We start from the raw sequence: 19,271 nt of genomic DNA, 5'->3' as shown, positions 1-19,271 counted from the left end.
TATATATTTTTTTTTTTTTTGAAAGAAGTTTGATAATGTCTTGGGGCTTTTTTATATATACTCACTCAACTTCACGAGTTTAATAAATTAGGTCTTGAATTTTTTTTTCTTAGTAAATCACCCCTGAAAACTTTGAAATTTTTTACAATGTTAGTCAAATTAAAAATGAAATTAAAAATTTAGACGATATCTTCCATGTGAATGCTTATTAAGGATAATTATTGTCTTTTTGCATCGAATTGAACCCTTTATATATGTCATGAATGAAATTTTTTTTTGAAATTGAAGGACCCCCAATTTTTCTCCCAAAACGGTTCTCTCAATTTCAAAATTTTTTTTTTTTACTTGTGATGCGTATATGAGGATTAATTCGAGGTAAAAAGATATTAATTACCCTCATTAAACACTCATGTGGAAGATATCGTCTAAATTTTTTAATTCGTTTTATTTTTGACCAACATTGCAACAAATTTTAAAGCTTAAAGGATTAATTGCTAAGAAAAAAGTCAACTGACCAAATTATCAAACTCGTAAAGTTGAGAGGGTGTCCATAAAAAATAATCATGTTTTAAAGTTGTAGGGGAAAAAATGCCGATTTTTTAAATTCAAGGGGAAAACTTAAAAAGTAAATATAGGGAATTTGTTAAAGTCCGTTTGGTTCATGGATTAAAACTATGATATTAGAATCATTTTTAATTTTACGTATATTTTTATGAGAAAAAATACTGTAATAAACTATGAACCATGATTCGACTCAGAGAACAAATCCTCGGGTAATTTCATCTATTTACATTAATACGCCTTTATTAAATGGGCTAACAATCAATTTCGCTTGGCCCATACTCTTAAGGAGGGCCTTTAGCATGCCCAGAGCGTATTCATCATCCATTAAAACACAAGGCCCAGGTCACCAAGGCCTTCCTCTGTCCCTAATGAAAAGCGAAAGGTTCACAACAACAAAGGTCGCACGATTAATTATCAAAAAAAAAAAAAAGGTCGCACAATTGCGAGCGTGGCGTAAGCTGATTGGTAACCGTACTAATAGTAAAACTTACAGATCATAGAATATGCGAACCTAACCGTAGAGAACGTGACCCCTTTTCCTTTCTTCTCTTAGAAGAACTACTCTCTCTCTCTCTCTCTTCGTATTCCACAGACACCACCGGTGTTTATTAATTCCTAATAATTTTAGTTTTCTCCAATCATCTTCCTGTTCTATTTCGACTTTTTCTAGATTTTCTTTTTTCATTTATTTTTATTTTTATTTTTATAATATATATAGGCTACATATATTTCATTTATTTAAAAAAAAAAACACAATTTCTTCTTCTTCTCCTTCAAAGATACCTATCGCGTTGTGGTGGGTATTTGATTTATAATCCTTCTTTTGGGGATAGAGTTAGGGTTAGGGTTTTCGTTTTTCTTCGATCGATCTACTGGTTTTAGTGCAGAATTATGGGTGCCGAGGGCGATTCCAGCGAGCCTAAAGTCGGTGGTGAAGGCGAAGAACAAGTGCCGGTCAATGTCCGGTGCTCAAACGGTTCGAAATTTACGGTCCGGACGAGCCTCGAGTCCACGGTCGAGGCGTTCAAGGCGTTGCTGGCTCAGAATTGCGATGTGCCAGCTGATCAGCAGAGGTTGATCTACAAAGGTCGCATCTTGAAGGACGATCAAACCCTACTCAGTTACGGTAAGGGTTTTTTTCATTCTCGGAGAATCCGATATTTGGGTTGTTTGTCGGCTTGCTGTTGAATGTGGATTTTTTGTTATTCAATCTGATTTTGAGAGCTGACGATATGATTTGAATAGATTCTGTTCCGAATTTGTGATATTGGTCACCCTTTTTTTGTGTGATTGTGAGTGGTTTTTCGGTGTTGAAAATTATGGATTAATTTTTCTCTCTCATAAAAAAGAAATTGTGGATTAAGAATTGGGGCATATTTGGTTTTGACTTTTTCGCATGGCTTGGAGCTGCTTTGGTTGCTTAGGGTATCGTATTTTGTTGGAAAATTAACATCCACGGTAGATTTATTATTGGCATGGAAAGAACGAATCCGATTCATTTTAGCTTGTTGGGTTTACATATATATATATATATATATATTTTTTTTTTTTTTTGTTTTTCCCTTGTTTTTATGGAGTAATATAAAGAAATATTTTTGGCTCGCTACTTCGCTTTGATTTTTTACATGATCGCGCTTCTGTTTGGAGATCTCTTTATACCAGAAGATAAAACTCTCAGTTTTCTGGTTTAGGTTTGCTCGGAAGTTCTGTTTTTAGTCTCATGTCTATGATGGTGTATACCTTCTGTTAGAAACTCTGTTTTTGTGTAATTATGGTGTTTTTTGCTCTCTATTGACTGGTCCTCTTCTTTTTGTTTAAAGGTTTGGCGGCAGATCATACAGTTCACATGGTTCGTGGTTTTGCCCCGGCTGCATCGACACCTACTTCTGGAAGTACAGCTCCTACAGCTCCTAATACTAATTCTAATACTTCCCCAGGCGTTACACGAGGTGTTGGTTCAACTGAAGGTGCAGGGCTTGATAATCTTCTTGGGTCGTCTCTATTCCCTGGATTGGGTTTGAACCCACTTAGTGCTGGTAATGGTGGTGCAGCTGGTTTGTTTGGAGCTGGGCTTCCTGAATTTGAACAAGTGCAGCAACAACTGACCCAGAACCCGAACATGATGAGGGAAATAATGAACATGCCTGCCATTCAGAGCCTAATGAATAACCCTGACTTAATGCGAAGCCTGATTATGAGCAATCCGCAGATGCGTGAGATAATTGATAGGAATCCTGAGCTTGCACATATACTCAATGACCCCGGGATTCTCCGTCAGACATTGGAAGCTGCTAGGAACCCTGAGCTCATGCGTGAGATGATGAGAAACACTGACAGGGCAATGAGTAATATTGAATCTTCTCCTGAGGGATTTAATATGCTCAGGCGTATGTATGAGAATGTTCAGGAGCCGTTTCTTAATGCGACAACAATGACTGGGAACGCTGGGAATGATTTGGGCTCAAATCCATTTGCTGCTCTCTTGGGGAACCAAGGTGGGGCACAAGTTAGGGATGGGGCTAACAATCCTTCAGGCACGGGTGCTCAAACAACTACGGGTCAAGCTGCTCCAAATACAAACCCACTGCCTAATCCTTGGAGCAATACTACTGGTGGTAAGCTTCTGTCAGTTTATAGTCTCTTAGCAAAGTTGATCTATATTTTTTCAGCTACTTTAATATTGCCACATTCTAATGTCAATGTCATGGCTCATGTGATGTCATTGGACGGTAAATAAACACTGAACGTGGATTTTAAATTTTTATTTCGTTTTCTGTAAAAGCAAATACAGTTGCTAATCTGTGACGGGAAATTAGATGTTCAATTCAAGTTCTTACCTACTGTTTGTTTCTTAGCTGTATATAATCAGCTGTTAAGAGTATCTAATTTTGTGCTTATATTTGATTTGAAACCAATTTCTCTCCTTAAATTTTGATCTTAGATAATCCCTCTTTTCTGGTCGCTTCTGAATACTTCTTCAAGTTGTATATATCTAAAATTTATGTTTTGCAACTGTCAGGAGGGACCCAGACAAACACTGCTAGACCAAATCGTAGTGGCGATGCTAGGCCACCTAGCGTTGCTGGTCTGGGCGGGCTTGGTCTCCCCAATATGGACCAGATGCTCTCTGCAATGCCCGACGTTTCTCAAATGAATCAGCTTTTACAAAATCCAGCTATATCGCAGATGATGCAAAGCTTGCTATCTAATCCCCAATATATGAATCAGGTATTATTATTGAACAGCTCAGATATATATACGTATACTTTTATTAGCTTTTTTTTTCTTATGTTCAGATTTAAATACTAATTTCTGAGTCGTAGATTCTAAGTCTCAATCCGCAACTGCGCGGCATGGTTGATTTGAATCCTCAACTTAGAGAAATGATGCAAAATCCAGAACTTCTTCGTCAGTTGACAAATCCAGAGACATTGCAGGTACGTCACTCTTTCAGTCTGAAGAACTGCATCCATGAAATGGGTCTGTTTGTTTACCTGTCTAAACTTGTGCATACATGTATGTATCCTTGTGAGTTGTGACTGTATTTGCATGCATGTATGTATCATACGTGTTGGCTGATGCCTCTTATTGTGGAAATCCAGTTTTATTATCAGAAGATTTTGTTTAGTGAGGAAGTTGAGTGTGTTTCAATGTTAATTACTCTGCTTGACTTCTCTTGTTTCCTCTTACATCAAATGCTTACTTTACAGCAGTCACTTCTACCTCAGCTCAATAGACAACAATCAACCCAGTAAGTCAGACGTATCTACTCTTTAATACAGAAATATGAACGTGTGTGATACCTTTCTTTGGCTACCCTTAAGACTTGCTGAAGTTCCTAAAATTTTTTGGGTTGTCGGACACACTTCATAGTTTGACTACCGTTCTAAGTTTCCAACAACACAATGGTTATCGCAACCAGTTCTCTATAAACGTTTCCTTGTATTATTACTTTGGATGGCTTTCATTAATAAATGTATTTATTCATTATTTATTACATTACTCATCATTACTGTGACCTCTTGCAGGGATTCAGCCCAGACTGGTGCCAATACAGGTATGTAGGACGTACAAAAGGATGATTTTATTGTTAGTGTGTCTGTAGTTCAATTTTTTCTAACATCATTGAATCAAATAGGTACACCTAATAATACTGGGCTGGAGTTGCTGATGAACATGTTTGGTGGTCTTGGAGCTGGCAGCTTTGCAGTACCAAACAACCCAGATGGTTAGGATTTCCTTGTTTTTCACATGTTTTTTAAGCTTTCGCTTTTCTTAGTTGGAGTCTTACTTTTGCCCCTTAAAAATTGTCTTCCCTGTAGTTCCGCCGGAAGAACTTTACGCAACTCAGCTGTCACAGCTTCAGGAAATGGGTTTCTTCGACACCCAAGAGAATATCAGGGCATTGCGTGCGACTTCGGGGAATGTCCACGCTGCTGTGGAACGGCTTTTAGGAAATCATGGGCAATAAACCCTGCTTGGTGGTTCTCTCTCTCTCTTTCTTTTCATGTCCACGCTGCTGTGGAACGGCTTTTAGGAAATCATGGGCAATAAACCCTGCTTTTTCTCTCCCCCCCTTTTTTTTTTTTTTTTTTTTTTTTTTTTTTTTTTTCCTTTTCCTTTCTTGGAATTGATAATTTCTTGTGGACATGTAAAATTAGACGATTTGGACTTAGGGGTCTTGCAATGATGATGCGAGAGAAATACGAGCAGCTGTAGATTTTCATTTTGGGCGTGTGAATAAGCAAGTACACACCATGTCATAGAGCTGTGAACTTGTCTATATATGCATATGCCTTACAGGACTCTTTGGCGCCTCCCCCTTTCTCTCTCTTCTTATTTCTCCCTCGTAGCATATGTACATTTATTACATCTTTAAGTATTTGCATTTCGTGAAATGCTCGGCTTATTATATTTTGAGGAATATATAAAACAGCACTTTTACTCGTATAATCTTTTCTTTTCCCTCCTTTGTTTGATATTTATTGTGGCTCTCGCTAGCATATATATCTGCATTATTTGGGTTTGAATTCCCAGGCCATACCTGCGGAATTGTAAGTCACACGAGCCATTCTATTTTGAGAAATGCTAGTATTACTTGACAGATAAAAAATAGAAATGCTAGTATTACTTGACAGATATTTTTTCTATCACTCTCTCTTTGTAATTTTTTTATATTTATGGTTTTAACACGTTATTTAAGCAGTTTATAAGATAATAAAATTCACTTATTAAATAGTAAACGTAGAAAGTGATAAAAAGAGAGTATTTCTTTTTTGTGTCTGTGGAATAGGAAGAGAAAGCAATGTGTTAGTGAGAACTCAAGGATGTGCAATTTGTCTTGGAACCCAAAGTATAAGAACAGCGAACAGTATTCAAAAGAAGGCGTTACCACTCGCTTTAGGGAAGATACATATGTATATGGATAGAGTCGTGTAAATATATACAGGAAGATATTCTATTTGACACGATATTCTTATTTGTTTTAGAGTGATTTGGGAAAATAACCCATGTTTAAGGAGTAATAAAAATGATTGAATCTTTTAGGCTGAAAGAATGGTCGTTTTTAGAGAATCTCGTATTTAATGTCTAAAATAATTGATTCTATTCACATATTATTGATAAAATTTGTCTGTTCTCTTCATTATCAGTAACCAAAAAAAAAAAAAAAAACTATTTTACTACATAATGTCTATTTTTTTTTTTTCTGGTAAGAGAGATAATTCTTTCATTTTATTTATATTTCAAGCAATAAGAAATCGCGAAAGTTGCAATTATTAGCGATCTCTATTCATGATTCTATTTTTTTTTCCTTATTCTCCAAACTCCACCACAAGTCTTGCAACTGTTATATATACATATATATATATATATATATATATAAGGTTAATCACATAATTATACCTTTCAATTTTAGTTATTTCTAAATTGTCCCTCTATTTCTAAAAACTACAAAGTTCTATTTGAATTTGAAAAACTTGTTTAATTTCATCCTCGCAAGCTTTGTTTAAAAAAAAGAAGAAAAGACAAAGATACCTTTTATTAGACCAAATTTATTTTTTTTTTCCAAAATAAAAAATTTCAAAAATATTTTAACATTTAAAATATAAAATTCAATATCTTTGTTCTGAAATTTAGTGTTTTATATTAGGGTTTTTTATGTTTTCAAAATCTATAAAATATTTTTCATAAACTAACTCGTTTTTCCCAACCCTTTCTATTCATAAAATGCACAGGGAGGAAATCAAAATAAGTTTTTCAAATTCAAAACATATCTTCATAGTTTCTTAAAACAAGAGGAATAAATCGAAAAATTTCATAAGTAGAAGATATAATTAACCAAAAAAAGGCTACGCCAACTTTTCGAATATTAGAAGTTTTGTGGCAAAGAGTGCATGTTTCAGATTCTTTAGGATAAATTGTTATATATTGTCAAATATAGGGACCCATTTGGAACGTTTTTCACGTGCAACCAAGGGACTAAAATGATAAAAAAGGGGATAATAGCATATATGCCCATTTTTATTTTTTTTTTAAATAGCCGAAGTTTTATAAATTAATAAAATGATCGTCTATTTTATTAATTTAATGGTCAATGATAAATTAATTTAGTAATTAATTATTAATTAATTAATTTATTACTAATTGATTAGTGGTCTATCACTTATTAATTTAAATTTATTATTAACTCGATAATTTTTTATTATTAATAATTAATTGAGATCAATTACCATCAATAAATTATGTTTATGTTCATGTTAATAAATCATTGATAATTATAATAATGATGGATATATTATAATAATGAATAAGTGATTGGTTAATTACTTAAAAAACGACTATTTTACTAAAAAAAAAAAAAAAAAACTCGGCTATTTATTAAAAAATATGGTCAAACAAGTATTTACCTGATTAAAAAAAAAAAAAAAGAACTAATAATCCTGTGCCTTAAAGAGGAGTCGGAGCCAAAGCTTGTTGCTTTTGAATCCGAACCCTCCCCCTTCCGCCGGAAACGGCTCCAATGAGCTAAAGGTAAAATTCTCGTCCCCTTCTTCGTCTTCTTCTTCTTCTTCTTCTTCGTCTTCTTCTTCTTCTTCAATTCAATCCAACTTTCTCTCTCTATGTTATCTCTCTCTAAGTCACAGCTTTATTCTCTTATTCTCTCTTCTTTGCACGATTTGCATTCATAGTTTTAGGCGTGCGCCGAAAGAAAACGATCAAATCTTTTAATTTCTCAGCCCTTGGTTTAAGCGCATTTTTCTTAGAAAAACCCTAGAGCTCCGATAGATCCCCTTGCGTTTTCGTGAGCAGATTTCAAGCCACCTGCAAGCCAACGCCAAGCTTCTACATGGTTGGTTTAATTTTTTGTAATGTTTGTTTCAAGAATCTGGCTTGAATCTTGAATGTTAGCTGGGATTTTGTGGGGGAAAAAAACCGAGTCTTTGAGGGGATATGAACGTTTCTGTTATAATCGTATGTTTCTTTTTGATTCTATGATGGGTTTTCATGGATTTTACAAATCTTGAAATGGGTTGCTTTGGAATGGAAATCTTAGCTCATTGGTTAATAATGGTAACGGTGGAGTTTCCCCATTTGGGTTGTGTGGTTGTTATGATTTGCAAATGGGTTGCCTTGTGAAGATGAGATTGAGACATTGAGGAGTGGGAATGGAGATAATAAACAGGTCCATTTGGGAAGGAAAGAAAAACAGTAGAGTGGCTAGGTTAAGGAAATTTTCGTTAAATTTATGCCCGAGGTAGCGGTTGTTGACTAAAAGAATGAAAAGAGCTTTGATTGTGTTTGTCACTTTTGTTTGAAGTGAAACTTGGGTTTATAGATTATTGAAATTTTGTGCTTGAAAGTTTTATCTGAAGTTTAATTTATGAAATAGAAATTAGTTTATGGAGTTCATTTTATTCTGGAAGTTTTTGATAATTGATTGATGTTTTCTGAATTTGTTTGATTGTTGAACATTGCTATTGTGATTTTTGGTTGATATTGGTGAAAGTTTCTATTTTGATTAGTTCGTGTTTAGCTAATTGTGATTTTTTGTCGATTATTTTACTATTTTTTGGAAGATTGATATTTGTTTGGTTAGATTGTTCTTTGTTGTAAATTGGGTTTTCTGATTAGTTGGATATTGTCTGAAGTTCATGTTTGTGAGATTTCTTTGAGATTTGTGAAATTAGTTTGATATTTAGCGGACATTGGTATGATTATGGTGTTGTAAAATGTTAGATTTTTATGATTTGTTTGATATCAGAATTGCAAGCAATATGGTCACAACATTCAAACTATGTAACTTTCGTCTATGAAGGCTTTATCTTCATAATATGACTTATTTTGGACTATGCCATTTTTGTCTTCATATTATGACTTGTTTTAGACTATATAATTGTAAAATTCATGTTGTGACTAACTTTGCACTATTTAATGCTTCTAGAGTAGGTATACTTTGGCTTAGAATCTAACAAGTGTTAAATGCTGCTTTTGAGCCCAAGAATATGAAAGCTTGCTTCTAAAACTCATATCAAACACAGTAGGCCCTTTTCCCCCCTTTTTGTGGCACATTTTTCTTGTAATATTATTGAATTTGAAATGGTTTTCCTGAAAACATCCAAAGTTCTTGTTCCTCTAATTGATTTTTCACGATATTCTTGTTTTTATGTCCCCTTTTTCCCTTTTCCAACCGTAAAGGGTGATGATGTTTTCTGTTTTGCATTTCTGTTTACTGTTGACGTGCAATCTATTTCTCATTTGATCCTTTTCTCTTTCAAAATTTTCTTTATAGCTATCTAAGTCTACAAGATAAAAAAGAAAATCTGTTTGCTGCGCTGAGCCATGGTGCAAGTGACCCAACCCCCGCACAGTCATATCTTGAAATTTGTCTGGTTATATCTTGTGTTTAGAAATACCATTAACATGGAGAGTTAATAGGTAAAAGGACAGAGTTTTACTGTCAGATCCATCTTTGTTTGCCAAAACTGTTGAATGATAATTCTTTTCAGTTCACCACTGTTATAACAAACGTAGCGTATGCGTCGAGGGGGCTCGCATAAATTCATATTTTTTCTCGATTTTAGATTCTTCACACTGTGTCTATTTGTTGATTTGATCTCTAATCTTGTGACTGTTTTTAATGAATATCTTTTATTTTTGCATCAGAAAGTAAGTTACTTCAAATGGTTCAGCAAACCATAGATTCTAAATTCAGTGAATATGGGATGGGCAATTCTGAAACTGACTTGCCTACTGGTGATAAGCAATTACCAGTTGCTATAAAGAAGACAGTGTTGAGGGATCTGCAAAACAATAATATAATTACAGTTCCCAATTCTAATGGAAACTCTCCTTTACTAAAGGATAGAGGACCTATCACCGATACCACTAAACTTTCTGGCACAAAGAGAGCCTCACCTGAGTGCCCAGAGAGCCCTTCTCAACACTATTCTCCTAACAATAATTCCCCGAATGGGCATCTTGTCTATGTCCGCAGAAAGTCGGAGGCGGAATTAGGCAAGAGCAGCACTTGTGATAGCGCAAACATCAATACTAATTCTTCAACTATAAGGCAACTTGGTCAGCAGCAGGAGACCACACAACCTACATCTCAAATTAAGGAGCCAAAAGTATCTTGTTTTCCAGCAATCGCCCCTTTTACGGTGTCTTCTTCCATGATCCCATCTGGAAAACCCTCTGTTCCTCCTCCTCCCGGAAAGTCTGGTATGAGGTTAGCGTCAGCAGAATCTGATCAGCTTCCTGTTGCTTCTGGTACCCCAGCAGAACCCACCCATCAACCCCGTGTTTCCGCAGCCCCAACATTGGATAATCTAAAAGCATTAAGAAATCTGCACTGGGAAGATCGTTATTACCGGCTACAGTTACTATTGAAGAAACTGGACCAATCACAGCAAGAGGAATATGTTAAGAGTATGCATTTTAATCTGGAAAACTTTCTCAAAGATGCTTTCTTGTTTCACTGTTTACTTTCTAATAGCATCACTTGATTCTTTGATTTGTGTGATTCTTTTAGTGCTTCGGTCACTCTCCTCAGTTGAGCTAAGTAGACATGCGGTTGAGTTGGAAAAGAGGTCAATTCAGCTCTCACTAGAGGAAGGTATATATCCAAATTTTGGAATTTTCATGCTTTATTTTTCCACTTTAAAAGCTTAACAGAACCTAAATTATAGTCTCGTTGTGTTCACGAAAAAAGTGATTAATTATTGTGCAACTGAAAACAAGGAAAGTTCACAAGCATATTGATTCAAGTTTATCATCCCTTTATTTCCTTTTCCTTTTTGTGCTTTTATGCTTATACGAGCATGATGTTACCTTATGTACTTCCCTTGTGAGCAGCTAGTAATTTTTGGTTAGCTGTCGTTTAACTGGCAGCCATCTATATTTTTAACTTTATTCTTTACTCTTGCCTTGTTGAATGCCCTCTTCAATTGCTGAGGACAGTGAGTAGATGTAAAAGGCTCGATTTTATTATCAAGTTGACTTAGACTTCCTTCTGGAAGAGTCAGCTTTTGGATCAGTTACGTAATTTCTCAGCAGTAACTAGAATCTCATGTTCCAAAACATGTAATAGAATCACGACTTGTAGCACTTACAATGCCATAGTTCTATGGCGGTGATAGATTTTGTTTTCTGCTGTGACACGCTTTCATTTTTATGTAACTGCAGCAAAAGAGTTGCAGCGGGTTGGGGTTCTGAATGTTCTAGGAAAACCATTGAAGCCGACAATCTTACCCTCAACTTATCAAGACCGGCAGGAGAAGTAAGATGGTCTCCGCTCCACCGTCCCAGCCTTCAGGAGGAGGGGGTTTTAGGGTTTTCAGTGCTGAAGCCTGATAAACTTATGCCAACTTGTTTTTTTTTTTTTTTTTCATGGTCTTATCTGCAAGTCCTGCTGTTTCCCTGTTTTGACTACACTATTCATCTTCTCGGTATGCAATGATTTTCAGCCGTCAGGGTGGAAGCTGGTGACGATTATTACCTGCACTTGGAGCAGCGTTTTTCACAGCAATGCAATGCCTCATTTGCAGTATGCTTGTTAGTCTTTAGCTTTCATCTGATGGTTATTTTCATCAATGGCCATAAGAATATTCACTTATCTCACTCCGGCCCTCCAACATTTATTATTAGCTGATATACCTACCCCAACGTTTATGAAGTGTAGTTTTGATCTCTCTATTTTTAGATGAAATCTAACACGAGGATTGCACGTCAGGTTTTAAAAAGGGATAACAAGGTGAAAAAAAAGAAGTATAGTTTTGAAACGAAGTTCTATTTCTTTTTTCTTTTGGAACTTTTCAAAACTACATTTTCTCCTCTTTCTTCCTTTCTTTCTTTTTTTAGCCATTTTATCTGTTTTAAAATGCTCCTGAACAATCCTTATGTTAGATTTCGTTTGGAAATAGAAAGTTTATTAATAGAAGGATCAAAACTATATATTTTATAAATGTCGGGTAGGTAGAGCTTTAACAATAAATATTGGAGGATTAGAGTAAATGAATATTCTCATGGGCCATTGGTGAAAATAACGCATCTATAGTCAATCGAAGATATTATGATTGGAAGACTTGTTGTACTAATGTCCTATGTCAAAACATAATAACTAATTATTTGTGTATAGTTATCTTTTGCTTATGAACTCTTTAATATAAGAGGTCATAACCCGGGTTATTAATATAATATATACTTTTTGTTTTGAAACATAAATATATATATATATATATACACACACTTTGCATCTTGGACCATTTTATTTTATTTATTTTTCTTGTTTGGAATTTTTTTTTTGAGGAATTTGTTTTAGAATTGACTATTGTGCTTTTATATTTTCAGATTGTCAATTTATGTTCAATGCCTCAATCTATACCGTTTCCTGATCAATTGTTCATTTTGACAAATGAAATCCTAAAATACCTTTAATAAAAAATAATCAATTCTATTTGTTTATTTAGAGAGAAGTAATACGACATCAATCAAAACGGATATTCTGAGTATTTCAGATCCAGAAACAACATAGATTGAGCATAAATTGAGAAATTCCTTTTGTTTTGTTTTAGTCTTTTTTTTTTTTTTTTTGAAAATTGAAGAAATTGTTTTAGAACGTGATGCACATCGTCCTTACTTTTATACAGTAACAGTTACTAGGTTGACATTAGTTAACGTCGACGAGACACATTCTTTCCCCATTCAGTTTCTAATGTCTGTCTTTTGTCCCGAGAATCAGTTTCTAATGTTGTTCAGTTAACTCAAAGAGCAAAAGCAATTTTATCCCAAACATTTCAACACGTGAAGTTGGAGAGCTTGTGCATTAAACCACGTCTCCAAAAACATATCCACTCCGACAATGTAGCGCCGCAAAAGAGATAGGTGCTCTAACACTGTAGTAGTTTTACTCTTCTACCCCCAATAAAGCACAAAATTAACATTTAATACACTCACAGAGCGAAAGCAATGGAGACCACTAATGTAATTCCAAAACGAACACGTAACAACCCATCACGGCAGTATCCAACCGAAAAAAAACCGTCTCTCCCTCAGTTCACAATTCCCAAGAAAAAAAAGTAACCGCCTCTTCCCTCTTCAAAAGCCACTCCTCCACCAATTCTCAATCTTTTTGAAACCTTATTATTTTCTTCTCCAACATTTCGAGATGAACAACGTTTTCGATTTCCAACACAATCTCCCACTAATCCCCGCTCCACCGTCGACCCACCATGACTGCGCGTCAACCTCCGCCGCCGCTAAACACCACCCAAAACCCCGCAAGAAGCGCTCCTCCAACTCCAAGCCGCCGCCGCCTCCGCCGCTCCAAAGCGGCGTCGTTTCGGCGGAATCAGTGAGGGCGTGCAGCGAGTGTGGGAAGAAATTCTGGTCGTGGAAGGCGCTTTTCGGCCACATGCGGTGCCACCCGGAGCGCCACTGGCGCGGCATAAACCCGCCTCCCAGCCACCGCAGACCTGCTAATTCTGATCCGGTCATCGCTTCCCAGCACGACATCCTCGAGGACTACGAGATCGCCGCCTGCTTGCTCCTCCTCGCTAACAACGGAAACGACAATCATAATGATATTATTCACAATTACGATCATCATCATCATCATCATCATGTAGAGGGCAACAAAAACGACAACAACAACAACAACAATAGTACTACTGTGTCTCATGTGTCGTGTGCGTTTTTCGAGTGTTCGAGTTGCAAGAAGGTGTTTAGGTCCCACCAGGCGCTGGGGGGCCACAGGGCCAGCCACAAGAACGTCAAGGGCTGTTTCGCCATGACCAGAACATCAAGTAACAGTACTAGTACTGGTGATATTCATGACAATAATTTTGGGCTGGACTTTGACTTGAATTTGCCTGCGGGTATGGAATCTCATGATAATGCTTATTGTTTAGTTTCGTCTTCTTATTCCTCTTCTCCGGGCCTTGCTAATTTGGATCTAAGGTTGGCTCTTTGATAGATAAGTAATGCTCATGTACTTTTGGACTCTTGATTTCTTAGTTGGGTCCTTTTGCTAAGTCCTTAAATTATACTGTACTTGTCATAGCGGTAGCGTTCGTATGTGTAATATTGATATTTGACTTGATCAAAAAATGCGTCATTGTATGAAATACTATTATGTTATAATTGGAAGACAGGTATATTTATACATTTATATATAGTACTGTTTGATAGACGACTTGAGTTTGTGTTATACATTCTCTTTAAATTTGTAATACTTATACGGAATCTTGTCTGATAATTGGGATTGCTAACTAGTACTATATGTTCCCTGTTCATGAATATTGTGAATTTGTTTGTTTATCATTACAGAGTGATGACAATATGAATCGTGATAAACGTTTATGGTTATGTAATATTTCCTTTGATTTTTCTGTTTATATCAGCTCATATCTTATACCAGTTTTTTAGTTTAGTTTTTTTGCTTTCTTTTACCAACTCGCCAAGAATATTTGTAGTTTTACAATCACTTCATGAGTTTCTTTCTTTATTTCTCCTCTATTTTTATTTATTTTATTTTTTTTTGAAAGAATAGCTGATGAAGTTAAGTTTCCGTAACTCATAAGTTAACATTAATTCTCTTGACTTTAAACAAACGAGTTTAGTAGAAAATGAGGTCTCGATGACTAAATTGCTAGAATACGCAAACACAGGGAAAACATGAATTCAGGATACCACTAATAAGTCACTAGTTTATTATGGATGTTCATTAATTCCCATTTGATAGTACTAGAAATCCAAAACGACTTCTGTAATTGAAAGGTTCCAATGTTTTGACAGTTTTGACATTGTCACATACACACACACATTGGTCTCTTCATATCTGTATCTACATATATATAGATATATATTGGTTTTTCAATGATCAGGGCTCAAATTTTGGGTTCCACTAATTCGATTGGTCTAACTAGTAAGGCCTTAGATATTGTTTCATACGCGGCTATTTGGTCTGTGTCATGCAATTCATAGTGCCGTACAAGTACTTCCTTATATATTCTTATAAATTGGTTTTGAAAATTCATTGTTTGACACATATCATACGCGCCGCGTGCTATTGGGATTAGAGAGAAATACTGGTTTCTGATTAGCCCATCCATCAATTTCTTTACTTAAAAAAGCGTGTTTAGAATCAGATTCATGGTTCTAAATGATTTTTTTTTAATTAGCTAGATAATTGCCGACAACTAATTAACTAGCTAGTTATGCATGTTGGAGAAAAGTTTTATTTATAATTATAAGAGATTAATTTATTATGATTGATATTGTGTTTTGAAGAAAGCTGTCTTGATCGGTGTACGTATACAGTAAAACTTACATAATTATTGTTATTTTCTTCTTTGCCTCCACAGTGAGAGCAATATTTCTGCTGTTTTGCTCTCTTAATAAACAGTTGGAATGGTTGGTACATAATGATCATTTTCTTAATTTCTTATTATATTTCATCTTCTTTAGTGTTAACAATTAATAAACAAGTGTCACCCGCATGTCTGAATAGTTCCATGGAAAAGTAAATGTCGGAACAATAATATGTCTATAAACTATTCCTAATTGCAAGCATGGACCACATTACTTTATTGTTCTGAGACAACTAAACAGTAGAAGATTATGTAAGACACCAAATAGAACATGATCATCATAGAAAGATTCAGAAAATAATTGGGACGTTTGTTTTCTGTATTCGTCCCTGATCTGATTCATAGTTTTTTACAATGTTTTCTCTCAAAAAAACACACGCAAAATAAAAATAATTCTGACTCATAATTCTGAATCCATGAACCAAACGTCCACTCGAATCAATTTATCTTTCTTCAATAAATCAGTTCCTAGATTGTAATTTATTATATATATATATATATATGTAACTCCGGCCGGCTGCTTTATATATATGTACACTTATTCAGGGATTCGTGAAGACTGGTTTTTAGCAGTAGTATCAAAAACTTCCCTAATTTTGGTTTTCCAAGATTAAGGTTTCCTACTTTAACCTAGAATATTGACACGATTAATAGAAATAAACATTATATAACATTTGTCAAATTAAGGTTTTCTAATTATACTAATGATTTTTTTCCCCGACCAAACACAATTTGACCTAATTATTTTAGACATTCTACGTTAATATTATTTCTAGTCATTTTATTTGCTCTATAAAAGTAGATATTTAAGCTAACTAGCCATAGGCGTCTTTCTAATATGATTTATGAGGTATAAATCATCTTGTACTCTTTCTCTGATATGGTGAAAATATGCGGTGACAAAATAGACGGATCAGGAATTAGGGTGTAATCCTAATACCCATATCATGAAAACAATACACTTATATATATATATATATATATATGTATGTATACATACCAACATAACATATGCATTCAACAAGACTGTTCATGCATTAGTATGTCCCTATAACCTTCTTTCAATACTATATTTAATTTCTTAGAAATACACGCTAAAGCTCTGATTTTTTAGCATTCATATAGCTTAATATATGTTCCACTATAAAACAGCTCGACAACTTTTTCAAAATAAATCCGGTCTACTTCAGATTAGTAATCTTTACATCAAAATTAAATATTAATCAGATCAATATGGAGGAATTTATTATAATAATGTCTCTCTTACATAATAGTATATCTCATATCTGCATAATAGAGGATTCTAGTTGGTGATTCAAGTAGTTTAGAAAAGATTCTCCGTTTTTGTGAGAAAAGAACCATTACGCATATGTTATTAATGGGAGAATGCATCATTTGACTAATACTATATACAAATATATATATATATATATATGTATATATAAAAATTAAGTCTTACTTCCTCGTATAAAATTGTTGAACCATCGTACTCTATGAGTCAGATAGAATAGTGATTTCCCATATCTACCACTATTATTTTTAAATGAGTTGCACTTTATTGCCTCCCTTAAATAAACATCGGTCCCAACACTTACAAAAATCCTTGCTAGTGCATCATTTTTATAGTAGTAAAACCCTGAACTTTCTTAGAAAGTAATTGAGCACCTTAAGACTTTCTAAATATTGTGATCCAGCGACAATAACATATTTTTATCAAAATCATTGCCGCTTTGGAAACCAATTTGTTTATTGATAATTTTTCGTAATTAAAAAATATATATGTGACTGTGAGTACACTCAAGAAGAGCACTGAATACATACTTAGGTTTAGGTTAATTAGTTGATTCTCGGGCCACTACACTATAATTAATTTTGTGAATAAATGAATAAATAAACCAGCTAATCAGGCAACAAATTAACCCAACCATAATCCAATGAGAGGATTTCTTAGCTGAAGGCTTGATTAGACTCCACTAATTTAAAGAACATATGTATAATATATAAATATATATATATATATATATATTATACACACACATATATAATTTATCATGTACATGGAAAACGATCGACTTCATGATCATCAACATATATCAAAACGCCTGAGTGCCCATATATGGAAGATCGTTTTGTTGGTTAACTTTCCAAGTATAGTCCCTGACTTTTGGGTCACCAGGTGTCCTTTCCAGGAAAATGCTTCTAATTAACATTCAATGTTAACTGTTAACCTTTAGATTTGTAACTGTTAGATAGAGTAAAAGCTCATAAAAAGTAGCCGAATATATATGTGTATGTATATATATATATATATGGTCATGATGATTTTTTCATGGAGGATCTAGTCACTTTTACAATATCTGTGAGAATCACTTCTAAAGATTATTGCTTAGTTTTGCAACTTTTTTTTTTTTTTTTTTGGTTAGAAACTTTTGCTGCAAATTGGTATTAGTATTGTTGGTACTAAAATTAATCTGTTCCAACAACTATTATACCTGTGGCTTGCTTCCTAGTTCTTCCCCAGAACTCGGATGCTAGTATTTGAAGTACCTACTAGAAAAACTCTTCAATGCTCAAGTCAGCTCAGAATTCTCTAAAGAAGAGTGTCAAGAGAGCTGTGGATTATAAATGTATACTTATTTAATTTCCTGTTGTTTGTAACTAATAAAAATAAAACATATAGAAAGCGGGTTCACTTAAGGGAACCTCGGCATCTATTTCGAGAACCCAAACTTCCCAAAGACACTAAAATGTACTTAAATAAATAAATTCAAAGATAACAACTCGAAACTGGTATGAACAAGTTGATATTAGAGTTGATATCTTTAGTACTACTCGTCAACTTATAATTTAAAATTTATTTTATGCATAATTTCTCCTACTTTTAATCCATGTTAATACAAACGATTGTTAAGGTTTAATTTTACTCCTTACATGCACTATATTATATGTATCGGTAATTGCATAAGTTATAGCCTAAAACCAACACTTTATAGCTCACTTGAGGTTTTTCAAGTTGTAGGCTTGTAGCACATTATACTATATACCGCAAGCTTTGATGACAAAATTTTTCTTTCTTTCTTTTTTAGTCCACTAAGTTTTCATGCATGCCCATGAAAATATTATCTTCCTAATTATACTAAGAATACCATATCCTTAAGGATCTACTGAAAAATGATAGCCAAATAAAAAGCTCTTGTATACTCAAGTCAAAGATCATTCTTATTATCTATATAAAACTCTTTTTGAGGCAATAATATTCAACTCTATATCTTTGTTGCCTCAATTTCACCTGCAGCCATGTGATCCTGAGGAAATATATAATTAATCAAGTGTCGAAGATTTTTTCCCCATCAATTATTTGACATGGGGTCGAAGTCATATTCATTATGATGTGCAGTCGTTATTCCCTTTCACTTCTATAACTAATTTTTCAGTCTTTGAAAAATAAAATAAAATAAAAACGACGTCAAAAAATAATGAAATTTTGTAGAAATGATCCTTACATTTTTCTGGGCATGCTTGCAAAAAATGACAAAAAAGGTAAAACGCTGTTAAAAAGCCCTTGGCCCGCGTAGTGGGGCGTCCAGGGACCGGGATTGGTAAAAAATTTACATTTTTATTTATGTTTTGCATTCTAAAATTAATATACGATTTTTAGGAATTAATACAACAAGCGGCACCATATTTTGATGAATATTCTATTTTCTATGATTTTCTTTATTTTTCATCTTTGAAAATAAAATAAAATAAAATTGACGTCAAACAATTATGAAATTTTCCAGACATGATCCTTACATTTTTCTCGGCATGCTTGTAAAAAATGGCCTCAAAAAATGA

At 34.3% G+C, this 19,271-nt stretch overlaps 3 protein-coding genes across 5 annotated transcripts; all 3 read left to right on the top strand.

Moving 5' to 3' along the window:
- Positions 1–1,295: 1,295 nt before the first annotated feature.
- Positions 1,296–5,070, top strand: LOC21390006 (ubiquitin domain-containing protein DSK2b). Of its 2 annotated transcripts, none has more exons than XM_024175602.1 (8): positions 1,296–1,690; positions 2,385–3,179; positions 3,584–3,792; positions 3,888–4,001; positions 4,278–4,315; positions 4,593–4,621; positions 4,703–4,792; positions 4,887–5,070. In XM_024175602.1, the coding sequence occupies exons 1-8, from the start codon at positions 1,456–1,458 to the stop codon at positions 5,033–5,035; spliced, it is 1,659 nt and encodes a 552-aa protein (XP_024031370.1). In that variant the 5' UTR covers positions 1,296–1,455; the 3' UTR covers positions 5,036–5,070. The 2 variants fall into 2 exon arrangements, with proteins under 2 accessions (XP_024031370.1, XP_010111710.1); XM_010113408.2 differs by having other exon boundaries at positions 4,275–4,315.
- Positions 5,071–7,488: 2,418 nt separating this feature from the next.
- Positions 7,489–12,272, top strand: LOC21390005. 2 transcript variants are annotated; one of them, XM_010113407.2, is made up of 4 exons: positions 7,489–7,596; positions 9,730–10,494; positions 10,598–10,681; positions 11,251–12,272. In XM_010113407.2, the coding sequence occupies exons 2-4, from the start codon at positions 9,747–9,749 to the stop codon at positions 11,346–11,348; spliced, it is 930 nt and encodes a 309-aa protein (XP_010111709.2). In that variant the 5' UTR covers positions 7,489–7,596; positions 9,730–9,746; the 3' UTR covers positions 11,349–12,272. The 2 variants fall into 2 exon arrangements, with proteins under 2 accessions (XP_010111709.2, XP_024031377.1); XM_024175609.1 differs by lacking the exon at positions 7,489–7,596 and adding an exon at positions 7,688–7,915.
- An 879-nt stretch (positions 12,273–13,151) lies between these two features.
- On the top strand, positions 13,152–14,059 carry LOC21390004 (zinc finger protein ZAT3). Its single transcript, XM_010113406.2, has one exon. The coding sequence runs from the start codon at positions 13,232–13,234 to the stop codon at positions 14,033–14,035; it is 804 nt and encodes a 267-aa protein (XP_010111708.1). The 5' UTR covers positions 13,152–13,231; the 3' UTR covers positions 14,036–14,059.
- Positions 14,060–19,271: the final 5,212 nt, after the last annotated feature.

Source organism: Morus notabilis, unplaced genomic scaffold (assembly GCF_000414095.1).
Source record: "Morus notabilis unplaced genomic scaffold, ASM41409v2 Scaffold1112, whole genome shotgun sequence".
NCBI lineage: Eukaryota > Viridiplantae > Streptophyta > Magnoliopsida > Rosales > Moraceae > Morus > Morus notabilis.
Note: the sequence above shows the minus strand (reverse complement) of the source record. Positions and strands in the feature narration are given on the sequence as shown.

What these genes read in the sequence shown, in the direction of transcription:
- LOC21390006 (XM_010113408.2), top strand. Translation starts at nt 1,456, where the DNA reads ATGGGTGCCGAGGGCGATTCCAGCGAGCCTAAAGTCGGTGGTGAAGGC. An exon ending in TTGGAGCAATACTACTGGTG is followed by an intron (nt 3,180 to 3,583) that starts GTAAGCTTCTGT and finishes TGCAACTGTCAG; the next exon opens with GAGGGACCCAGACAAACACT. An exon ending in CAAATCCAGAGACATTGCAG is followed by an intron (nt 4,002 to 4,274) that starts GTACGTCACTCT and finishes CTTACTTTACAG; the next exon opens with CAGTCACTTCTACCTCAGCT.
- LOC21390005 (XM_010113407.2), top strand. Translation starts at nt 9,747, where the DNA reads ATGGTTCAGCAAACCATAGATTCTAAATTCAGTGAATATGGGATGGGC. An exon ending in GCAAGAGGAATATGTTAAGA is followed by an intron (nt 10,495 to 10,597) that starts GTATGCATTTTA and finishes TGATTCTTTTAG; the next exon opens with TGCTTCGGTCACTCTCCTCA. An exon ending in TCAGCTCTCACTAGAGGAAG is followed by an intron (nt 10,682 to 11,250) that starts GTATATATCCAA and finishes ATGTAACTGCAG; the next exon opens with CAAAAGAGTTGCAGCGGGTT.
- LOC21390004 (XM_010113406.2), top strand. Translation starts at nt 13,232, where the DNA reads ATGAACAACGTTTTCGATTTCCAACACAATCTCCCACTAATCCCCGCT.